The sequence below is a fragment of the Polyodon spathula genome, chromosome 10, assembly GCF_017654505.1.
Source record: "Polyodon spathula isolate WHYD16114869_AA chromosome 10, ASM1765450v1, whole genome shotgun sequence".
NCBI lineage: Eukaryota > Metazoa > Chordata > Actinopteri > Acipenseriformes > Polyodontidae > Polyodon > Polyodon spathula.
Window position 1 is genome coordinate 17,572,019 of NC_054543.1, and position 26,429 is coordinate 17,598,447.

The following is a 26,429-nucleotide window of genomic DNA, read 5'->3' on the forward strand; positions in this document are numbered from 1 at the left end:
GGACTGTAATATTGTATAATTCTAGTTGGTCCAGTTGTCACTTAATTGTAAGAATCTTACAGTGTCTTGCATGTGCTTGCTATGTAGGAGCATAGAAACATTCTAGACATTGCTTTGGTACAATGAGTATAGTATAAAGCAATACTGAATGTGGATTTTATATTAGTAGTGTTTGAATTATCTTTGTCATTCTTTTTAGATATGCTGATATAAATGTAATTCAGTTTTACTTCAATTGGTTTCAAAGATAAAGTTCCACTGTGTGGATTGTGATTTTTGGCTTGTTAATAAATAGGATGTATGACTGAATTATATATATATATATATATATATATATATATATATATATATATATATATTATATATATATATATATATATATATATATATATATATAGAGTGAATATTAATTTAAACATATATAATCATAAATATAGTTTTTTTTTTTTTTAAGTTTTCAATAAAACTAATTAAAACATTCCTGATTTAATTTCTCTTATGTCTGGAACTGAACATTTTGGGCAATAGTCACCTGCTAATGTTAAAGAACTAGCAAAAAAATAAATAAATACAAATATACAGAATTCATAATTTTCACAATTTTTAAAAAAATGTATTTTTAGAAAAGACAATCCTTTATTAACAGCACGGTGGTAAATGCTTTGTGAATATGGGCTTAATTGTCTACAAATGTAGCTTAAACACTCGAGTTACATCATTTGGGGCAGTGTATTAATAAACATATTACTGTCGCCAAATCTCCAAATCTCCAAATCTGTCAGCTGATTGCTGAATTGCCTGATTTACAGCACTGTTTTTGGTATTGACAGTTTGGTGATGACTTGCGGGTTTGTATATAATTCAAAATACATTTGTGTGCATGTGATGTATACTTTTCGACCACATAGATACCGCTATATCAAAGCAAGTACAACAAATTAGCAATGTTGTATTCTACGCTTGAGTACTATGTATTGTGTAGGGTTTAATTTGAATTTGCCATGCTAGAGTTGGAGGAGTTTAACAACGCATTCAAATTATAAACACACCTTAGTTTTACTCTATACTTTTTACACTACGGACGTTACTAAAATAAACATTACAAAGTGTAAAGGATATGCATAATTCAATTTGTTTAAAATCTGTTGCATGGTATTCATTTTAACATTTTCAAACCTTGATTTACAGGAGTTGAACAGACAGTACGAGTAAACATTTTAAACAATGAAACTAAGCAACTCTTTCCAACTCTACATGACCTATACATGACCCTAGTTCTTCGGTGGTACAAGCACCTTGTTATCACTGGACAACAGTCCAGTGGGCCATTATGAATATGAACTCCAAGCTCAGGGGAAGTTAAATGCACTATTAAAGAACCAGAGTTCAATGGTTTTATAATAAAATTTTGGTTTCACAATGTAGAAGGTCCATCATAGTCGTCAAGATACAGTTTGCCCCTTGACGACATATTTACTGTCCATTATCTGCTGTTTCAACTTCAAAGACAATCTAAAGACAAAGAAACATACATACAATGCAGAAACCAGTGGGAAGATCGCTCTGATTTCCGAATCTGAAATTCCGAAACATTTAAACAAGCTTATTTCACTATAAACATTATAATTTGAGTTACTGGACCAATAGAATTTCAGCACAATGTTGTGCTCAATAAATAAATGGGCATGAAACATTATCCACAATGTAGGATACATCGATTTATATTGTACAAGACCTGCTTGGTACTATTATTTAAAGCAGGCAATACATAGAACTTTACCTTTCAGATTTAATGTTGGCTATTACATTACTGGGTTGAAAGTGATTAGACTAGTTCTCAGTTGACTCATCTGTTCAGTATATAGGCATTACCTGTTAACAATTACTGTGCAATATTAAACATTAAATGTAAAAAAAAAATGTGTTTATGGACTCCTCTTAATTGAAAACTACAGCGATGACAGCATGAATATCCATATAATGAGGCACAGCTATTTTTTTCCGGATGATTCCCAAGTGTTTTCTAATAAGCAGCAAATGCTCACATATCATACGTTAAATAAAAATAATGTTTAGATGTTTCATTCAGCTGAGCGATGACTAGCAGGTGCCAGTAGTTACGCAAGCAGCTCATCTTTCCTTCTTTTCAGAACCTGCTTATATCAACAGGAATCAAAGACCACCAATACTGATCTCGCAGCTTGTACAGCAGGGGTCCGATTCAAGTTAATCACCTTCACATCACTGACTAAACCACATTGTATTTGCATTTGGTATAGGGGTTGAATAGCATACATTATTTGCTTTAAGGCATTTTATGGTGGTGGGTTTATCTCTGGCCTGATGCTCAGTATTTCTGACAGTTCTCTAGAAAACTTGTAGGTTTTTCTCTGAACTCCACCCAAAAGAACGTATCTGATAGCCCCTTGCACCACAGAGATAACACGGACATAAAGGAGATAGCTGCTTCTGCATCCAGCACTCAAAGAATATCACAGACATTTGCAGAGCTTTTTGAGATGTTATATTAATAAAATAATGACTTGGATCATATAATTGAGGAGTTTGGTGATAGAAATAGTGATCAGGAGAGGAGTTATCAGTATTTACCTCTAAAAAGAGGTATGTGAAAAATACAGCGAACAAGGGGTAGGGCTTGGCTGGAGATGCAGGACTGTCATTTTGTAATTCAATACTTTTTAAACCTGTTTTACTCTGAAGTTGTTTTTTTAAAACAGCAGGTGTAAAATTAACAGCGAGTGTGAAAATAAATTGGACTCGACTCGCCTGACAAGCACTGAATAAATGGACTGGCTAAGGGTTCATTTCTGCATCATGCCAGTTGCTACCTCTTAAAACCGACATTGTTTGATCTACTACGCTCGACCTAGTAGGGGAGTGGTTTGAGCTACATCACCACATTGACGTATTAAGGCCAGCCCAGCGCCTGCGTTGTGTTCACACATACAGATAGGCCGGCTCTGAGGTGGCATGGCCTACTTTGGGCTGCATCAAAAAGCTGGTCTAAATTTCACCCTGGCCCAGGAGCGCCTTTTCATTTTTCAAGCATTCAGACATGAAATAAGGCAGTCCTGGGCCTGCCTAAAACGCAAGTGTGAACGGGGTCTATAGAAACAATAGATAGGAAACGCCTATACAAGCTCTCTTAGTGGCAGTATGCAAACTGGGCCGTACATTCTCTGTAAGGCAACAGATAGAAGCGGAGATACAAAAATAGGTGTGTGGCAGGCTGGCGAGTGGATAGAGGCCCAGAGATAGTCTGAAGTTCAAAAAAATAACTTTTATTATAAATAAACACAAAAATGAAAGCACACAAGGGCCAAAACAAAACAATTTAAACACAAAAAGAAAGACAAAAAAAACCAAAACTTACAAAAATAACAATTTCCAGGCTGGGCAATGCCTTCACTGGATTCAAACTTTCCAAACAACCAAAAACCAACCTACTTCCACAGCTCCCTCCCCCTTAATGGGAAGCAGAGGCCTCCTTTTATGTCAAGTGGCTGGGTGCTGATTGATCGTTAAACTAATCATCTAATCAACCCCAGCCACCTGAATACAATGAACCCAGGCAGGTAGGGGAATTTAACCCCATCCCTGCCAATTTCTAAAGAGCAGAGCTGTGCTCTGCCACAAGGTGTTTAATTGTTGTTTAAACTTTTATTTATAACAATAATATAACTACAAATGTTATGTGAAAATATTGCTTTACAAAAACATTTGTTTTGATTGTTAAATAAAAAATAATAAAAAAAAATGCTGTCATTGAAATTGCTGTATCATTATCTGATTAAGGGTAAATTTTCCATTTATATTAAATAAAAAATACATTGTCATACTTGTCATCTTCATTACCTGTTATTTTACCTTGTCAGATATAAATCACTTTTGAACATGTAGCCTACTGATTTCAACGTTGCCCTCAAGATTGACGGTAATTTACAGACATGAACACCTAATATAGACTATTTCTAATGAATACAAAGTGCAGTTTCCAAAAAATGTATACGGTTCATTACCATGTTAGAGATTTTATTTAAGGGAATAGAGAAATAACATGTAGCAGATTTTAATAGAAGAGTAATAAGGAAATTGAAGACATACATGGCTTTAAACACATTTTAATACAACATTTTAACACACTCAGTCATATTATGAAGTTGTAATTATGTTTTAATACTGTAAAAAAAAAAAAATATATATATATATATATATATATATATATATATATATATATATTATATATATATATGTGTGTGTGTGTGCATATGTGTATATATATATATATATATATATATATATATATATAGAGAGAGAGAGAGAGAGAGAGAGAGAGAGAGAGAGAGAGAGAGAGAGAGAGAGACCACTCTGGCTCTCTCTCTCGTCTAGGCTGAGAGAGATGGGGGGGTTGAAATGCAATAAATGAAGGTAGATTAAAAAAGTTAATGTACACAAACATTTCAATTATTAAAAAGGAATTTTCTTATTTCAGGAGGTTTTTGGTCAAAAGCCCCTCTTCAGTGTGTAAAAAGAAAAGTAAACAGTGCAGTAAACTTAAAAGTAAATGTGTAAAATGTGCACGTTAAATAGAAAAGTAAAATTACCAAGCCAATTGCATAAATGCACAAGTTTTAAAAACCAGTGTGCACATAAGGTAGAACAATATGAAAAGGAGGACAAAACAACCACGGAACTGGTAAGTTGGAACCATAACATTTTTACCAGATACAGTGGATGAAACATTCTCATTAGGAGCTGTTACTGTGACTTCACAGTCTCTCTGCTTGAGAACCGGATAATGAACATAATAAAACAGTTCATATAACTGGAAAGAGAACAGGCTTGTCTATTTTTTAAAATATTTAATTTTATTTCTTTATTTTTTAACCCTCCTATTAGGATTCCGATCTATTTGACCCGACTCTAGTTTCCAATTAGCTTAAATGCTATTTTTCTTTTCATTTTCTGTATAATATTTTATGACTTTTCCTAAGTTGGGTTCATGAATTTATACACAGCAAACAGAACCTTTGAGATGTTTGTATTTTTTTTTTAAAACAGGTCGTGTACAAATAAGACGTTTCGGGTCACTGACCCGTGGCATTTATCTATGTAGATTTGTGTGCAGGAACAAAACAAACGTATTCAATTTGTTATTTTATTATTATTATTGCATTTGTATTATTATCTTTGGAAATGGTTGCACCTGTCTGGAGATATTTATAAACAAACAAAACACACAGGCATAATATATATATAATATATATAATATATATATATATATTATAGATATATATCATATATATATATATATATATATATATATATATATATATATATATATATATTTAGCGAACTGAACAAATACAGATGATTCAGAAAGGTATTTGATGTACAGTAGGCATCACTACAATGGCGTCATTCTTCAAGTAGATGTTTGCATAAAAGGGTTATGGTGATTGTCTCAACAGATTGCTAGAAAGCTGAGGGTTGGACTGATTTCCATCTTGGTTGGTCTGATTTACATTCTCTGCACCGCCTTGTATTTTGAAGCACAGCTTTTTCTTCTGGTAAGGTCTTGCAAGGTTTGGCACCAATCTACATCTCTGATATGTTAATTGAATATATTCCTGTGTGAAACCTGCGATCTGCTGAAGCTGGTTTCTTAAGTCCCCAAAACTATGCTCCGGTCTATGGGCATTTTACTGTTATGCACCCAAGTTATGGAATGCCCTTCCACAGACAATTAAGGATTCAAAAAATGGTGATAGTTTTTAAAGTCACTTAAAAATGCTTTTTTAATTGGCATATCAGCCTATGTAGGAGATCTGCTTTTATTAATTTGAATAGTTTAATATGTATAGTCTGTTCTATTATTTATAATTATGTATTAGAGCGTTTTTAGATTGTAAAGCACTTTGAAATGTGTTGCATGAATTGCGTTATATAAAACAAAGATTATTATTATTACATTATTTTCTCCAGTCTCAGCTATTCCCTTTAAGACCTGCAGACTCATTCTGGATGGCTAGCTCTTCTTCTTGTTTCAGTGAAAACATTTTTCTTTTATTTCAATTTTTTTCTTCAAATTTCAAGGCTGACTTTGTCTGTTTTTTATAATATCCTCACTGCAGTTGCACACATTCAGACATGATTGTCAAATAGGTTCAGCTACTGCAGAGTGAAGCAAAGCAGAGGTACAAGGTTCTTCGCCATTGTCTTCCTCTGTAATGGAAAAGAAACATTTACAGTACCGTAAAAAATTATTTGCCCCCCGTCTGATTTTCAGCATTTTTCCAAATTTTTCACATTGAATTTGGTCAGATCTTTTTGTGGGTTGTAGTAGTATATAGAGAGAGTCTGAGAGAAAAAATGACACCAGTTTGGTGCTTCTTTCATTTGTTTAGTGTGCAAGGTAATCAAACATGCAATCTTCAGGTGTGAAAAAGTTATTGCCCCCCTAGTTAACGCAACACAATTAAAGAGATAATAGGGTCAGCTGTTTGAATACTTTGATTAACAATCAGGCCTGATTTGGGCCAGCCCTGCCCAATATAAATCTGATTAACTTTGGCCCTTACCATCAGAGTGAAGTCAAAACACAGGTTCTAGAGGCACATCATGCCACGATCAAACGAAATTCCTGAAGACCTATGGAAAAAAAGTTGTTGATGCATATCAGTCTGGAAAGGGTTACAAAGCCATTGCTAAGGCTCTGGGGCTCCACCAAACCATAGTCAGAGCCATACTGTCCAAATGGAGAAAGTTTAGGAGAGTACTGTATCTTCCTAGAAGTGGCCGTCCTGCCAAAATCTCTCCAAAAGCAAGGCGTAAAATCGTCCAGGAAGTCACAAAGAACCCTAGAACAACATCCAGGGATCTACAGGCCTCTCTCGCCTCGGCTAAGGTCAGTGTCAGACTCCACCATCAGAATGAAACTAGGCAAAAATGGGATTCATGGCAGAGTAGCAAGGCGGAAACCACTGCTCACTAAGAAGAACATGAATGCTCATCTCAAGTTTGCCAAAAAGCACCTGGGTGATCCTCAAGAGTTCTGGAACAATGTCTATGAACAGATGAGTCAAATGTGGAACTTTTTGACCAACATGGGCCCTGTTATGTCTGCCGAAAACCAAGCACTGCATTCCACAGTAAGAACCTCATACCAACGGTCAAGCATGTTGGTGGTAGTGTCATGATTTGGGGATGTTTTGCTGCATCAGGACCTGAACGACTTGCCATCATTGAAGAAACCATTAATTCTGCTCTGTATCAGAGAATTCTACAGGAGAATGTCAGGCCATCCATCAGTGAGCTGAAGCTGAAGTGCAGCTGGGTCATACAGCAAGACAATGATCTGAAACACATAAGCAAGTCTACATCAGAATGGTTAAAGAACAAGAAATGTAAAGTTTTGGAATGGCCTAGTCAAAGTCTAGACCTAAATTCCATTGAGATGTTGTGGCAGGACCTGAAATGAGCAGTTTATGCTCAAAAACCCACAAATGTCACTGAGTTGAAACAGTTCTGCATGAAAGAGTGGGCCAGAATTCCTCCACAGCGCTGTGAGAGACTAATCAATAACTACAGGAAGCGTTTGGTTACAGTTATTGCTGCTAAAGGCGGAGTAACTAGTTACTGAGTCTAAGGGGGCGATTACTTTTTCACACGGGGGCATTGGGTGTTGCATAACTTTCTTTAATAAATAAATGAAATAAGTAAAAAAATTGTGTTATTTGTTCACTCAGGGTCCCTTTTATCTAATATTAGATTTTGGTTGAAGATCTGATAACATTCAGTGATGCAGGAAATCAGACAGTGTGCAAATACTTTTTTACGGCAAAAGTGCCTGTCAATATGGACAGTTTTGTAATTATATTATTTCATTTAAGTAGACTCCATATCTAAATGGTAATGAGTTATCAATCCATCAGAAATTTTCAGTACAATCTTTAACCTTTTTGTCATCAAAGGAAGTGAATGCACTTATTACTAATAACTTTCCACTAAAAGATTGGTTAGTGTATGTAAAAGGGGTAAACGACGCACTAAGTACATCAGAGTCTATCATGTTAACGATCGCTTGGACAGCATAACTTTTGTACCGTGACTATTTGTCAACCTGTGTTTTGATCTGAAAGTCTTCAAAAGAAAACCAGCTCAAACGTTCACTACCTCAACCAACATTTCTTGGCCTTGTACACCATAAAGCTTGAGCTTACAGCCATGCAGTGTTTCTTTTGTTCCGTTTTGTTGAAGATAATGAGGAGTGAGTTAAGGATTGAACCGAACCGGAACACAGGTGGTTGTGGTATTTGTTTTCCCACATGGGAAATATGTAGTTTTATTGTATATTTTTGGGTTGTGGCAGGGCAGAAGCCCTGCACATGGGAAATATGTAGTTTATTGTATATTTTTGGGTTAATTGTTGTAAATAAATTGATTTATTTGTTTAACTTCTGTGGCACTCCGCCGGGTATGGTTACCTGTCTGCATGGAGCAGCAACTGAAATTTTAATGTATTGTGTTTTATTTTTAGTATTTGTACCGTCCTCTGTGTGCTACCATTGCTGGTAGTGTCCAATGCCATTACTGTTTACTTTTTGTTTGTGTTTATTAGTTAAATCCTGTCTGCTTATGTTGGCATAGCAACATCAATCTCCCTACCTCAGTCTCTTGTGTGTTCTCCTTGGCCGCCTGAGGCAAGTATACCAGAACACTATCACACTGCCCCATCAGTTATTTACCTCTTCTCCAATCTGTAAATTCCTTTACTAACTTAACTGTCAGATTTAAAAACGGAACGTGCACAGACAATATAAAACCAGTTGGTATAAGGTATTGAATAAAATGAGATATTGAATAAAATAACTTATGTTGTCATGATATCATACTCAGACAACCTGACTCAACTGTTTGTTCTGTTAGTTTCAGAGTAGTGGGAAATCGTCCAGTTATGAAAGCAAAACTAATCTTTCAGAGCGACCCTCCCTGGAGTAAGAAGATAGCAAAGGTAGGCTACAAAAAGAATGTGAGCACAATTTACATCTGATCAAATGTTCAAACTGAAGAACACCTTCAGTAAGAACAAGTACTTTGGTGCTTCTGAGGGACTGAAAGTGGCAGAAAAGTTTAAGTTTTCAATGTTTAAACCAAATTTATCAAATGTATTTTTTGAATGAAACTGTATTTTTTGAAGAATGAAACTAAAGCGTGAGATGCAAGATCTGCATCCAGACATCTTGAACTCTGCTCTAATGCCTCATATGATGTACATGCCCATTTCTTCTCTCGAACACTTCAAGTACCCTGTGCAGCAGCTTGAAGTTCTCATTGGCACTGCAGCAACCTGGCAGCACACCATCTCTATCCATCCTTCAACCTTCATGCATCTATACAACTGTCATTCCCTCAGCCACCACTCCACCCTCTGCTGCAGTCTTCACGATAATATTAAGGACTGTAATACTAAATTCTAGTTGCTCTGTTAAGTCTTACATGTGCTTGCTATGTAACAGAAGATACACGTTTTTGAAAGCAATACTGAAAGTGGTTTTAATTTTAGTAGTATATGAATTGTGTCTGAGATTCCTTCACACATGGTGTGATACAAATATAATCCCATTTTGGATATCAATTTACTTCAATTGGTTGCAAGAATTTAGTTACACTGTGTGGATTGTGGTTTTAGCTTGTTCATAAATTAAGGATGCATAAAAGAATATGTTGTATATTTATATTTCAGTGTGAATATTAATGTAATGCCTGTGGGAGTTCCTACTAAAAGAATGGAACGGCATTACTTTCTTTTACAACAACTCTCTTCTGCTACCCGAAGACATTAAACTGTTCACAGATGCAGCTCCCTCTCTCGGCTTTGGAGTATACTACAAGGGAAAATTGTTTTTCTGCTCCATGGCCTGAAGAATTCAGCACCATTCGTACATTAGTCCTTGTCATTGTACAAAATGTATCCGGCCACTGTAGCTGCATTCCTTTGGGGGTCTTCACCAGCATAGGATCAGCATCACTCTCTGCTCACTGCAAACGTACTGGTCATCCTGGAATTGCTTTAAAAATGTTTACATTGATTTCAACATCCCATTCCCTTCATTTTCAGCCCATAGTATCATCCTATCTTATGTCACTTATGAATAGAGCTATAAGAGTTTCCTCCATCAAAGTTTCATCTGCTCTGGCTACTCCTCCCAGTTTTAGATAAAACCTTAGAAACTATTTTTCTCTTAGCCTTTTTGGGGTTCCTTAGGTGCTCAGAGTTTACATCACTCTCAAATAAATTCAACCTCCAGATTCACCCTTGTATCTCCGACCTTGCAATCACCTCATCTGATACCTTTTCCTTCCTGCTCAGAAGAAGTAAAATTGACCAGGAAGGATTCCCAAAATCTATCCCAAATCTATGGTTCCCAAATCTATCTGTTTAAATTAAACTCCCATGTTAGCCCACATGCCCCCTTTCTCTATTATCTCCATCTCTGCCTTATTCAGGGCGCATCACCATCAGACCCACTTTTATTTTTTTGAAAATGGAACAATCGTCACCCTACATTGGTTCTTCTTTCACATTTGCTAGATTCTTTTCAGGTCCGGATTCGCAGCTGAGCAGTTCTCTGGTCATTCTTTCAGAATCAGAGCCGCTTCTTTAGCTTTTTGCTAAGGAGTTCAAGACTCCCTTATCAAACGGTTAGATTGTTGGCCCTCCAGTGCTTACCAAGTTTACATTAGAGCAAATATTACAGATCCTAAAAATGCTTTTACAAAAATGTGCTCTTAAGCGTTAGTAGCCTGCCTGGAGGAAGGGCAATTGGATCAGCCATGGATTCCCAGGGGTTTATTTCCCAAAAATGGGTTTGTTTTACTCTCCTACATGATGATGATCATTTGTTAAAGGTTGGCTAAACCTTCAAGTGCGCTATATCCAGTACTACTCGCGGCATTGAGACTGGCTTGTTCTTTTTGGGGTTTCTGCCCTGTCCAATTAACCCCAGCAGCGAGCCCTCAAACCGAGTTTAGTATATACTGTATATACAACATACTTCTCAGCAAAATCACATACTCCACATTCTTCACAATAAATATTTGTACTAAAACATTTTGTGATTGGTGTTTGTCCCGAACTACTGAAAGGCAAATTTGGTTCTTAGAAACATGTTTTTCCAAAGTGGGGACATCCCCACAATATTGTTTTTCCAAGAATTACTATCTTTGTGGGGTCAAATTTTCTCCGCAAATTTATAGTAATACCTGCCCCCCCCCCCCCCCCCCCAGACACACACACACACACACACACACATATGTGTGTGTGAAGCAAAATGAGGGCAAGTTGGTGTTGACTGGTAAATGCTTTAAACACTTGCATTTCATATTACATTTAGGATGTTGTATTTAATATAACATTTTTAGGCTGCTGCCTCTAGCTTTGATAGTTTACTGTTAACTTGTCTGATTTTACAGCACTGTTATTTGATGATCTAGCTATAATTGAAAATATTTGCGTACATGTGGTCAGTGCTTGCCTACCATATTGAGACTGCTGTATCAAAATAAGTACAGCAGTTTTGCACTGTTGTATTGTACACCTGACCAGTATGCAATGTGTGGGGTTTGTGTTTGTATTTTATTGGCCTCCACAAGCAAATAGCGTTGGATTAGATATTGTATTTAACATCATGTAATCAAAGAAACTCCACAATAACATCGCTAAAGTTCACAAGAAGCCATAATTGTAAGACAATATTTCATGTTAGATTTTGTAATGTCATATTTTTCTTTTTTTTGGTCAGTTTTTTGTTAAGTATAAGGAAAACTTCAAAGTGGTATGGAGTTCAATTAAGGTAACATTAGCAGGTTTCATTTGACATTATGAAGCAAGATGTGTTAATTCTATAGGGTGATGCAAAACTTTTGGCCATAGGCAGCAGTATATCTATTCCAGACAACAACACTCTGAAGAACAGCTCCTGGAATCATGTTTAAGTACATGAGCACACAATTCTAAAATAAATAAATAAATAAAGTACAGTATTTGCGCAATTGCAAGAAGAACAACTCAAAACACCTATTCTTAAAGTTTAGAGGAAGGGTAACTGGCTCTATTAACAATAATTCTGGATTTGTATTGAGTATGCTGTATGGTCCCTACCACGGTGTAAAGAAATGCCACAACTGCAGCAGTAAACTTGACCTTTTATAAAATGTTGACTTTATCTTAACAAAAAAAAAAAAAAAAGATTATTATTGTATTGAATTCAATTTTATTCAAATAAATAAATAAAATAAATAGATAAATAAATAAATAAATAAAAATAAAAATAAAATCAAGTGGGATATGTCAAGGTCAGTGGTTCATTAGACCATAGATTTGATCAAGATACGGAGATTTACATATGTCTGGAATATCCTCAAAATTTGAGAATTCTGACGACTGAGCAAACAATTGAAATTCTGTCGGCTGTATTTAACGTTTAATACCAGTAAATAACTTACATCGGCAGGCGACAGAATCTATCTCAGCCATAACGTGATGCCTGTAAATAATACGTATGCATATCGCAAGTTCAAAATATCACCTTGGACACCGCACGCGTTTGCTCTTCTGTTACGTTTCCTGGTACCAATTAACCATTATCGCTTTCATCCATGAAATGTTGAAAATAGCTAAATAGTTCTGGACATAAAAATATTGTTTCACCCTTTAAGTTTAATATATTTGTAACACGTGTAGAGATGCTCCTGGAATATATCCCTTTAAAATACATTCTAACCTACAGGAATTGTTCTGTAACCATAGGAACCATCTCTATTAACTATATTGTAAGATTATAACATATTGTGTATTAGAACTTGATGCTTATCAATACAATCTTAATCAAATTAAAAAAAAAAAAAAAAATTAAAAATTAAAATTAAAAATAAATACACAAATAAAACTAAATCTAACCACCTTTTAAAAAAACAACCCATACACAACACCCCATTCTACACACGTTACCATCGGCCATTGAGAGGCTTACCGCAATAACTTAAACAGCAACCTAAAGTTTAAAAGAGATAAGTATGAGACCTTAATACCTTATTAGCGATGTTTCGTTTATGTAGGGATACGCCTGGAGTAGCTGTGGTACATTTTAGCACTATGCCATCACTGGACAGCAGTTCAATGCGCCGCGGGAAATATTAACTCAAGCTCAAGAAATATGACTATCACCATTCAGTTAAAGCTAGCTACACAACATGCCCATTGATGAGCTGTTTACTATCCATTAACTTCCCTTTCATCTTCAAAGGCCAAGTAAAGATAAGGAAACCGGTAAACAATAAAAAAAAAAAAAAGCGGGAAGAGCGTTCCGATTTCCGTATCTCTAGAGCATTTCATTCTATTAGTACTTAGGGTCAGGCGCCAGCAGGTAATGAATCAGTGTCCACCAAACGTTTTATAATTAGCCAGGTGAAAGCCTGCTATTTTGATACCCATCAATGCCAAATTGTAAATGTCCCCATTGCAAAGTACACCCCACCTAACACGTCTTCATCCTTTCACACGGTGAGTAAGACTTGGAAAATTAGCTTGAGTGCTTCCAGTAAAGACGGTGGTTTGTGCACAGCATGCACACCATCGGAAACTACCATCGGTTTTTAATGCGCGGGAAATGCTAATCGGCTGTATTCAATGGCTATCAGCGGGCGCTGCTTTACTGGCAGAGCAGACAGGAGGGGCTCACCTGTGAACCTCCTAGGTTTTGTAAATGTCAGAAAGCAGACTATAAAGTAGTTTAATATTTTCATACGTACATGTAACATGGTTCCTAGCAACATTAAGTAATTTAGCTTAATATCAAATATGAATGAAGAACTTATCTCCAGCTGTGCTAAAACACGGTTCTTCTGAATTTAAAATAGTTAATTCTCACTATGCTTAGAGGCGACTAGAAGACGCCAGCAGTCTAGCAAGCAGTTTCTTTCTTTCGTTTCAGAACCTCCTCATATCAACAGGAATCAAAAACCACCACCTACTGATGTCGCACTGTGTACTGCAGGGGTGTGACTCAAGTTATTACCGGTTAACATCATTGAGTTACTCACGTTGTAAACCAGTCACATTTCATTTCGAGGCCGGGTTAAATTAGCATGTAACTTGTTAGGACTGTTATAAAAACACTAAATACATCTCAGTTAAAATCTACCGATCAAGATAAGTTAAAAATGTGCATTTCAAAAAATAAGAAAGACTTCTTTTTTTATTTAACGGACACAATACGTGTGTATAAGAATCACTGTGGATTTTATTGTCACTGTCTTCCTCCCTATTTTTAAATACAGTGCGTTGTTTGTATTATTTTGATAATTTGTCTTTGCACATTGGTCATATCTTTTTTTGTCTTGCAGCTTTTCTCCATACAAAACACTGATTGAGTTAATGTATATGATAAGAGTGGTTCTCATAAGATTAATACCTAAATCGTTTACAAAAATCACATTTTGGGATCTTTTTTTCTAAAATTGTAATTGAAATATGTTTGCTGTTCAAATCTTCATGAACAGAGGATGTTAACATCTAGTTTACTTTGGTTCCCACAGACATCGTGCCGCCAGTCATTAACACATCCACTGGATGCGTGAAAAGTTCAATAGTTGCATATATTAGTCTTATTATTCACACTATTCCAGTGTTGATCTCTACTTTGATGGTTCTTTGTACATGCAAATCTCTACAAGTAGAGGGGTCTATATAAAGAGTTGCTGAATTGGAGGCGTCAGTACAACTCGGGCTGATACAACGCGGAGATCTTCCAGGTTTTGAACCCTCTTGACTGAGAACATGACGAAAACGTATTCCGTTGCGTGGCTATCCCAAAGCCATCACACCACATCGACTAGACAGGAGTGTACAGGAGAAAACATGGGGACAGTTTTCAAACCTCATATTCCTTGCTTGGTTCAGCCTCGTCCACCCACATCATACAGCAAAGAATCTGCACAACCAAAAGCAAACATTATGAAGAAATGCTCGCTAGATAAGGAGGAGGCAAAACCCGAACTGGAGGTAGATTCGCCTTTCAGAGTCTGTCGATCTTCTTCTCCGACCTGTAAGTATTATGTTATATATTACTGTAAATGCAATATATTTCAAACATTGTAAAGTATGTCGTTATATCCCGCTCCCACAATCATTAATTATTTTTTCCCCCTTTTGTTTAGTTTCAGAAAGTAGCGGAGAGTCATCTGGCTATGAAAGCGAACCCGTTCAATCAAAAGCCTCATCTCCAGAAATAGAAGATGTAGAACGTGAACCCAGTGTCATTCGAAGAATGCGAACGAAATTCACATCAGATCAGATTCACAAACTGGAGAAAACTTTCAGTAAACATAAGTACTTGGGTGTTTCTGAAAGACTCAAAGTGGCTGCAAAACTACATCTCTCTGAAACTCAGGTGAAAACGTGGTTCCAGAACCGAAGAATGAAACTAAAGCGTGAGGTGCAAGATCTGCGTCCAGACTTCTTGAACCCTGCTATGTTGCCTCAGGTGATGTACCAGGCCGTTTCTTCTCTCCAGCACTTCAGCTACCCGGTGCAGCAGCTTGCAGTTCCCACTGACACCGCAGACAACCCAGCACACCGTCTCTATCCATCCTTCAATCATCATGTGCCTATGCAACAAATGACATTCCCTCAGCAACCACTCCACCATCTGTTGCTGGCTTCACAATATTACTGTTGAGGAATATTATACATGATAATAGAATTTTCACCTGTCTCCTTACCTAAATTCTAGGCTTACATGTGCTTTTTATGTAGTAGAAGATACACGCCCCGGACATTGATTTCGCAGGATTAGTATTGTATAAAATTTAATGGAATACATTCGCACGGTGCAATATAAACAGAGTTGAGTTTTGTATATCGATTTCCACTGTGTGGATTGTGATTTTAGCTTGTTCATATATTAAGAATGTATTTGTGAATATATTGTATTTTATATGTCTTGTTAAATATTAATTTAAATATATATATATATATATATATATATATATATATATATATATATATATATATATATATATATATATATATATATATATAGATGTCAGTTAAGTGTCTTTCAATAAAACAATTTAAATAGTCATGTTGTAATGTCTCTTATTTAGAAACTTAAGATTTAGAGTGAAATTTAGGGTTATATTCGTGCATTTTTTTGTTGTTAATACAGGAGCTCTTACCTTGAATTTTTGTTTTGTTTTTGTTATTGACAATATTGAAGATAACACGAAGGTTTTGTTGTAATTCAATATGTGTTTACTTACGGTCAATAAGTGTTTAAAATACACCACTATATTGTTCAAAATATCACCCGGACACCATGAAAGTTTGTTCCTATATTGCATTTACTAGTACCAAAAAAATCATTGAACATACAAAGACGTGTTGCATTTAGACCGTATTTATGACAAGCAGTATAAATGAACACAGTGATATCTGCAAATAAACTCTACACGTCTTTGCATCAAATGCAAAGAGGCTCCTTGAGAAACCGACGAAACTCCAATTTTACAGAATGCTACCCTCTAGCAAAGGGAGGCTTACACGCAGAATGAAACAGCAACCCAAAACTTAAAGGTAACGAGTACGACCTCTTAATCCATTAGCGTTGCTAAGTTTATGTGTGGATATTCGATCGGGTACATTTCCAATACCACCAAGTTACTGGACAGCAGTCCAATGCACCGTTGGAAACATGAACTCCAATATGCACCTGACTATTACCATTCAGTTTCTATTGTGTTTGATTTCATACTTAACTCGAAAGTTAAATAGTGGGAGCTCCGTATGCGCCAAAATAAAGCCTACAAAGATGAAAAGTTGATAAGTTCTTACTAGCCATTAAATTCTCTTTCATCTTTTAAAGGTCATGTAAAAAGAAGCGATCTCCCTGGTTTCTGTATCACTTGAAAATTTAAATTATTTCGATTGTATTTGGATTTAGGGGACCAGGCGCCAGCAGGTAACGAATCAGTGTCCACCAAACGTGTTATAATTATCCAGGTGAAAACCTACGATTTTGCTACCCATCAATACCAAAGTGTAAATGTCTCGATTGCAAATTACACCCCACCTAACACGACTTTCACACAAAACTTGGAAAACTAGCTTGAGTGCTTCCAGTAAAGATTGGGTGGTTTATGCACAGCATGCACACCGTGGGAAACACCGTTCCTGTTCTTTAATGCGCGGGAAATGCTAATCGGCTGTATTCAATGGCTATCAGCGGGCGCTGCTTTACTGGCAGAGCAGACAGGAGGGGCTCAACTGTGAAAACAGAAATATTCTGTTTTTCTGTTTTTTTTATTCTGACGAATATTTTAATATATGATCATGTACAAATATAGGTTATTAACAAATATATGTTTCACTGTTTAAAAAAAAAAAATCAGTGCATACTAAATCGATAAATATACCTTATGATTCTAGACATTGTGAAGCACGCCCATAACGCATTTAATGGATGTGCCAAAACCTCAATAGCTCCACTGTAAGCCCTAATTATTTACAATGATCTGGTATCCATCTCCTACTACAACCTTTATTTAAAAATTACATAATTTATATAAATATTCTTGGAAGTGTTTTAACTGAGATGTTAACGTCATCCGACGTTCTATGTCAAATTACATTTTTTTCTTGTATTTGTCCTACTATGTGATCTGTGATACCTTAAACATAAATTAAGGATTTTAAAGACCATCCTTTTATAGTCCAGTATCATTAACGCAAGCAAGTAATATATTATTTTTAAGTAACATTCAATAAAATTATATAAACATTGTGTGTGTGTGTGTGTGTGTGTGTGTGTGTGTGTGTGTGTGTGTGTGTGTGTGTGTGTGTGTGTATATTACACATATATATATATATATATATATATATATATATATATATATATATATTACTATATATATGCAATAACATTTAGTTTTTGCTATGTATCTTTAATCTCCCCTAAAATGGGAATTGATTTGTTTAGATTATGTTTTGTTATATATAAATTCAGTGCTACTACTGTAAAGAAAAAAAAAAAAAAAAACATAACATAAGAATTTGTAAACACCATCCAGTCTAACCCCATTCATCTCTGGACAGCAGCCAGTTTGTGTCACGAGAAATATGTTTTCAGAGCTCACTACCCTTCTCTAGGATTGCCATTCGGGGGGCGGTTTCCCAAAAGCTGCTTAGAGCCAACCAACATTGTGAGAGATTCTTAAAGAACAACTTTTATAAACTGCTCAAAACAATGTGTTTCCAAACAATCTTTAAGTTTTACTTCAATTCTGGGGTAGTCGTGAAACCATGTGAGAACACAAGGAGAGCACATACAGTTGTGTGTACTTAAAAGGCTGCTCAACCATTAATAGTTTATTTGAATCTTCAGCAATATTATTCTCCTATTTACTCAATTCAGTGAAAAACAAGTGATGATTTTTGAGACCACTGAAGGGTTTGTGGAAGCAGGTTTCGAGATAGGTCGGAAGCAGTTGCACCTTACTAGAAAGAATACATTTGAAACCGGTTCGTGTTGTTTCTGCGTTCATATAATCTTTCTCTGTTCCAAAGTTAAATAGTAGATGATCCATAGGCTCCCTGACAATGACAGCACAGCATGTCACTTAATGACTGGTTTACTAGCTATTAACTTTTCGTTCATCATCAAAGACCACATAACAATAAGGAAACATGTAAAAAATACCTGAGGCAGTTGGGAGATAGCTTTGGTTTCCTATCTTTTGAAAATGTAAATTAGCTTCTTTCAAATTAAACCTTGGGATGTTGGGTTACTGGACCTGATAATATATTTAGTTTAATGTAGATACAAGTGTTGTTAAATAATTAGCCAAGTGAAAAAGGGACTGGTCTATAGAGAATGGGTAATTGCACAGCGTGCTGCATGCCATCAGAGACATATTTATTGTTCTTTAATGCTCAGAGCAATGCTAATGCAATGGTTATCAGCGGTGGTGCTGGCGCTGCTTTTAATGGCAGAGCAGAGAGCTGTCGGCTCAAAGCTGAATGTCTTTAGTTTTGTAAATATCAGAATTCAACATTGCCACTGGATTCTAACACAAAATGTGCGACACGTTACATTTATATATTTAACAAGAAACATCGAATTGCCTTACTGTTTCTTAGATAGGCAGTAAAGCTCTACCTTTTCAGAAGTAAGGACACGAGAGAGCCAATTCTTAACGGAAAAACGACAATTACATTTTCTATGCAATAGATATCATGCATCAAGATGTGTTAAGACACAATTCAAGTGGTTTTTGTTGTGGTAAGCGGCGACTATAAGACTTCAGCTGTTCAGCAAGCAGAATGATTTTAGAACCTCCTCAAATCAGCAGGAACAAAGAGAACTGATAATTCAGACCATCGGACTTTAAAGGTTATCTGCGGTAATATGGACATATTGTTGAGCATACACAACTTTGTTTAAACTCCAACATTTATGAAATGAACAGTTTAGGGTCTGATATATTGACTGTACTTTAACTTTTGGATTAATTTGTTGCGCACAAAGTCGTTCTCACAGATTTCGTGGCGCCAGGCTTTAAAGCATTAACTAAACCTGTGAAAACTTCAATAGCTACACTACTGGACCTAATTATTCACAATTATCTTGTATGTGTTTCCACTTTGATCCTTCTTTGCACATGCAAATTTCTACAAGGAGGGATCAATATAAAGAAAGAGTCGCTGTTTCAGAAGCCTTTAAGTAGCATTTGAATTGATCCAAAGCGCAGACCTACAAGGCTTTATCAGGACCCCTACAAAATGACGAAATCGTATTCCATTGAGTGGTTCTCCCAAACTCATCAGTCCAAATTGATTAAGAAGCAGAGTGCAGAAGAAAAAAATGGCAACAATTTTGAAACATCATATTCGTTGCTTGGCTCGGCCTCCTCCTCTAACAGCATACGGCAAAGGATCGCTACAACCTAAAGCAAAGAGTGTTAAGAAAAGTTTTCTACCTGATATGCAGGGCGGGGGAGGATCTGAGCCAGATTCAGTTTCATTGCTCTGTCCATTGCTCTCATCTTCGCCGAGTCGTAAATATTTTTTTTTTTGTTGTTTTTATTTAGCGAATGGGTTGTACTGTATCAACAACTATGAAGTTAGACTCAGACTCTAGTATAATAATATGATTTGAACAATACATTAAAACAGTTTGGAACATCGCATCAATCATTTTTATATGATAAATTACAAATGTGCAGAGATTTCAATTTTGTGTTGGTATTAGCTGTGGTCCAGGTGGCCAGGTGATCACCGGTTCAAATCCTGGCTCACTCACTGACTCACCTCGAGCAAGGGGTTTAATCTCCTTGTGTTTTGTCTTTCAGATGAGACGTAGTTGTAAGTGACTCTGCAGCTGATGCATAGTTCACACACTTTAATCTTTGTAAATCGCCCTGGATAAAGGCGCCTGCTAAATAAATAAATAATTATGTGTTTGGTATAAGGTACTGAATATAATGACTGTTACAACTATTATAATGTCTTGATATCCCCAGCTAACCTTACAAAACAATCTTTCTTCTGTTTAGTTTCAGAAAGCAGCGGAGTGTCATCTGGTTATGAAAGCGAAACTGTTCTATCAGAAGCCACCTCTGCAGAGGGAGATGGTTGAGATGATGATTCCGGTGCACATCGAAGAATGCGAACAAAATTTACATCAGATCAAATTTACAAACTGGAGAACACTTTCAATAAGAACAAGTACTTGGGCACTTCGGAGAGATTGAAAGTGACAGCAAAACTACATCTTTCTGAAACTCAGGTAAGACAATGTCCTGTGTCTTCACAGTTTATAGAAGATTAAATTTTATAGTGTTTGAATGCCCAACGATAAAAAGGGAAACACAGTCTAATATATCACATTTATTGTTTCAGGTAAAAATGCGATTCCAGAACCGAAGAATGAAACTAAAGCGTGAGGTTCACGATCTGCGTCCAGACTTCTTGAGCCCTGCTCTAATGTCACAGATGTACCAGCCCGTTTCTTCTCTCCAGTACTTCAACTGCCCTTTGCAGCAACTTGCACTCCGCCCTCCCAGTCCAGATAACCTGGCAACACACCGTCTCTACCCATCTCTTATGCAACAAATGGCATTCCCCCAGTCCCCACTCCACCATCTGCTGCTTGCTTCTGCACTGCAAAATTATACAAGTCTCTTTACCTACGTGCAATATAAATAAAAGTATATCCAAAGTGTTTAAACTGAGTTTGTGATTTATTCAAAAATAATACTCATATTAATAACATCCAATTTTGCATATGGATTATAAATGAGCTGTAAAAAATGTAAATAGAAAAAAATATTGCAAATGTTCTTTTTGTTTATGCAAAATTGTTGGCAACATTTATTTTACTCCACTACTTGGACAGTGATTTTTAACGTGTTCATAAATTAATGATATATAGAAGACATGTTTATTTGTTTAGATTTCCGTGTATAAACAAATGTATGCTTGTGTGTACTGTTGAATTAAAAACAAATCTGTTTTGATTTCCTTTTATTCGAAATATAACTGAAGGTTATTTGTCCTTCGTAATGATAAAATGTGTCATGAATTCAGAATGTAATGTCGTTTTAAATTGATGTAGTATCTGGTAATGTTGAATAATATTTAATATGCCTGGCTCTTCAGAAAACAATTTAAAATTGGTTATTTATTTGAAGCAGCGGTTAAGAAAGGGGGGTATTTTAATTGAACATAATTTGTCCATACCATTTTTCAGTTAAGGAGTAATGGTCTATCATTTGACTCTTGCTCTTTTAGTATAAACCTTTTGTTTTACAGAGATGTAGCACAATTTATAACTACCTCTGGTCTCCTTGTAGACTTGGAGTGTTATTTGCATGAATGAGTACGATCTGATTTCGATTTTATCGGGTGTTTACAGGCGAGCCAAACAAACAATTTGCATACGTTTGGAAAAGTAGATGAGCCTAAAGGAACAAACTATTGAAATGCTTTTTCTCAATACATTAAACGTTTAACAACTGTAAATAACCCACATCGACTGGCGCCAGAACCTCTAGAATAATCAATCAAAATTAATCAATATTTATTTTATATAGCGTCTTTCATAGTGGTCCACCATCACAAAGTCCTTTACAAGATAGTGAGGAACAATGCATTATACATTAAATACAATGACATACAGTGCATAGTTTATGAAATACACATGATTTTTTTAATGCAAATACATTAAATACAGGCATAATACATTAAATACAAGGATGTGAATTCTAAACATTCTGGATGCGTATGTCATACAGAATCATGCGAGTAAGATGGAGTGAAAAAACTAAAAGGGCAATTTAGACACCAGCTTATAATAGATATCAGGCTTAAAGAGCATTGAAAGCAAGAGAGAACAAGTGGGTTTTGAGGGCTGATTTGAAGCAAGCGAGTGTGGGAGCTACACGCACTAAATCTATAAGAGAGTTCCAGAGATTCGGGCTCATGAAGCTAAAGAGCGCTCTCCGATAATTAAAATATCAAGTCAGACAAGATAAAGTTTTGCTATATTCAAGTGCACTTCGAGTAATACTGTATTTTTGGATAAATATTGTTTCCTGAAATTGTCCATTGAATAGACGAGGACTTAATTTTGTACTGAGAAACAAAGTCTCACACCTCACGAAACACTATGCGTTATTTCTCTTTTTATTTATTTATTTTTGCTTTAATCTTTTTTTAACATATCTGAAACTTAAATAATAGGTGCTGTTTAGGAGCCAAGATAACGCCAACACAAGTAGACTCTGAAGACTTATTGTTATCTATTAACGTACATTGAAACATTGATAATTTTTGAATTTTATCTATATATATATAATATATAGATATATATATATATATATATATTATATAGATATATATATATATATATATATATATATCTATATATATATACAATTACATTCGAATAAGCACAAATGCGTGTTTAAAATCTATGCAGCAGGAACACTTGGTATCCTTCAATCATTTAATTAAAATAACTTAAAGTAAACATTAGGATTTAGGATTCGGTTCCTTTTAAGGTTCCTTCAGATAATATATTCAGTTCAGTGTAAACAAAAGTTATGTGAAATAATTAGCCAAGTAATTGTAGGAAATTGTAGACAATCAAGGTTAATGGATTGGAATACATGATGCTTGGTTGGTCCGCGCACAGTATGGATGACATCAGAGACATTATTCACGTTATTTTAATGTCCACTGCAATGCTAATCAGTCGTGTTCTGTAAGTTTTCAGTGGGCGTTTCTGGCGCAGAAGTGCAGACAGGCAGTCGTTAACTCTCCATTCCCACATGTTATAAAACTAATAGACGGTGAAATGTATTGGGTTCTAGTTTTGTAAAATTAATCGACGTTTTGCTTCAACCAACTTTCTTAAGTGTTATGCATTGTATATTAAATGTATTTTATATTGAGCTGACGTAATTGGAAAATTGTGTGCATAATGTAGAATATATATATATATATATATATATATATATATATATATATATATATATATATATAGATAGATAGATAGATAGATAGATAGATAGATAGATAGATAGATAGATAGATAGATAGATAGATCTATATCACTCAATCAATCAATCTTTATTTTGTATAGCACATTTCATAGTGGAACACCATCACAAGATGCAATAAATACAAGAAAATCCATAATACTTCTAACAGAGAATACATAAAACATAATATACAGAGGAAAGTACATAATACATGAAAGCAGCGTAATACATGAAAGTAGTACACAAAATACAGTGGAAAGTGCAGAATACATGATCGTAACAATATGTGAAATAGCAGCAAGAGAGAACAGGTGGGTTTTGAGAGGTTTTTTTAAAGCGAGCTACGGTTGGAGCATCAGGCACCAAAGCTGGGACAGAGTTTCAAAGAGTCAGAGACATGAAGCTAAATGAGTGTTCTCTAAGTGTGGTGCACTTTTGCTTGGTGATAACAAGCAGGCCAGAGTCAGAGGACCTCAGCTTGTGTGATGAAGGGCATTGTAGGTGAGCAGGAGAGTTTTGAAAACAATCCTGAACTTTACATTAGCCAGTGCAACCGGGAAAGACGGGTGGTGATGTGTGTGTATATACACTGTATACCGATAAGAAAATGTGTTAAACTACAAGAGCTATTAAGACATCAATGTCTGTATATCTAGGACATGAAATGGGTCTATTTAAAATGAAACAGCTTGCCTGTCTAAAAGTATTGCATTCAGAGGAATTATTGATCAGTAACTGGATAAGAGATGATTATTTTCATTGTGCTGGAGGACAACACAGATCTGAACGGCTTCTACAGCAGACCCTATTGGCCACAGGAGCTGCTGGTGTGCGGTGAACTGAGGATTACCCTGCTGACCTGAACCCTCCCCACCCAGGGAGGCTGGCCCCTGGGAACTCCTGTCACGGTTGGCAATGACATAGTCTGGATTTGAACCTGCGATCTTGAGGCTATAGGGTGCATCCTGTACTCCATGCAGAGTCCTTTTACTGGGTGCTGCAGTCAGGAGCCCCTGTTGCCTATTTCTGTTAAATATTATATTCTGTTAAATGATGTACCACCCCATTTCTTCACCCCAACACTTCAACTACTCTGTGCAGCAGCTTGCAGTTCCAATTGACAATGCAGAAAACCTGGCACCACACTATTTCTACCCATCCCTCATCCAGCAGGTGCCTCTACAACAAATAGCATTTCTAAAGCCACCACTTCACCCTCTGCTGCTGGTGTCACAGTATTATTAAGGACAACACTCTTGATTCAGGCAGTCTCATATTTCTTATTATGTATGCACTTACTTTCATTTTTAAAAGTTTGTGCTATAGGCCCTTTTAATGATAGCAGATATTAATGCTATATTTGGATATGTCCTTTGTGGATATGTTTATTAATGCATAATGTATGTGTAGTATTTTATTTTCTATTTTTGTAGATGTACTGTTTAAACCAGGGGTGTCAAACTCAGTTCCTGGAGGGTCGCAGTGTCTTCTGGCTTTTGTTCCACGCAAGCTCTCAATTACTTAATTAGTCTAATTATTTGATTAACTGGACACATTTAACATTTCTCTTCAGGCCTCAAAATGTTTCAAAGCTAGTGTACCTTGAATCAAGTGCATTTTTAAAACCATCAACTGTAAGAGACCGTAATAAATATGAAATATGTCAAATTCAACAAATAATTGGATCAGTTATGTTAATTGAGAGCTTAATTTGGAATGAAAACCAGAAGATCCTGCAGCCCTCGAGGACTGGAGTTTGACACGCTTGGTTTAAACAATCTAATGTTTATATCAGTGTAAGATATTGTTCAATAAATGTTTTAAACATCTCCAATTATTTTCTGTTTCATTTCTACATTTAGGTATGCATTTCATTCACATTCAATTGTAATACAGGGCTGGCATAAAAAAAAAATGTGCTTGGATTGGGGTATGTATGCCGAGTCCTATATTGTTGTGCTGTTTCTGAACAAGCTTACAATTACTCAGTGATTGTGCTGGCTTGTGGACAACTCCAGCATAGTGAATAGCCACTTTATCGTGTTCAAAGGTGTCCTGTTCATTAGTGTAGGCATTCAGCATTGTGGAGGGACTTCATCACCAGCGATGTTCACACAGCTTGTTATTCAACAATGAATATTTCCAAAACTGGCAACTGCTCACCCTAATTGCTTGACTGCCCCAAACATTGTCAAAGTTAGGCTTCATCACACATTTGTTAAGTGGATTATCAAATAATTATTATGCCCCAGTGACAGGAAATACAATTGTGTGTAATGCCCCCTTTTATTTTTTTGACAGTAATATTGTTGCGTCCTTCACATGAAGCCTAACAGTAAAGGGGACTATGTATCTGAGTCCTAAAATAACACAGGTTTTCATTAACGCAACTGTTGTACTACACGTGTGGATTTAAGATTTAAATTAATCAGGTTGATCCGTGATTTTCTAATAAATAAATAAATAAATAAATAAATAAATAAATTGCATACTGAATATTGTTTAGTTGAACGCTGTATGGTTGGAATCACACAGGTCAATCCAAGAATCAGGATAGTGTAGAAGATGTGTATGTGTGCAGGGGTTGCATGTTGTGTGTGTGTGCATGCAGGGGGGTTGCATTGGGTGTGTACATGTGAAGGGGTGCAGGGATAAGACCGGGAGAATGGGAGAAAGAGTGACAGAGAAGGGTATATATGGTGAGAGATAGAAATAGCGAGATAGAGTGGAAAAGGACCAAAGGAAACAAATACTACTTGCCATCATTTATTTTCATTTTCGACTCCCAGTTCCCTTCCCTCACT

The 26,429-nt window shown here is 35.9% G+C and overlaps 1 protein-coding gene across 1 annotated transcript; it reads left to right on the plus strand.

Moving 5' to 3' along the window:
• Positions 1 to 14,941: 14,941 nt before the first annotated feature.
• On the plus strand, positions 14,942 to 15,761 carry LOC121321671 (homeobox protein vent1-like). The gene is made up of 2 exons (XM_041260662.1): positions 14,942 to 15,128; positions 15,241 to 15,761. The coding sequence occupies exons 1-2, from the start codon at positions 14,942 to 14,944 to the stop codon at positions 15,759 to 15,761; spliced, it is 708 nt and encodes a 235-aa protein (XP_041116596.1).
• Positions 15,762 to 26,429: the final 10,668 nt, after the last annotated feature.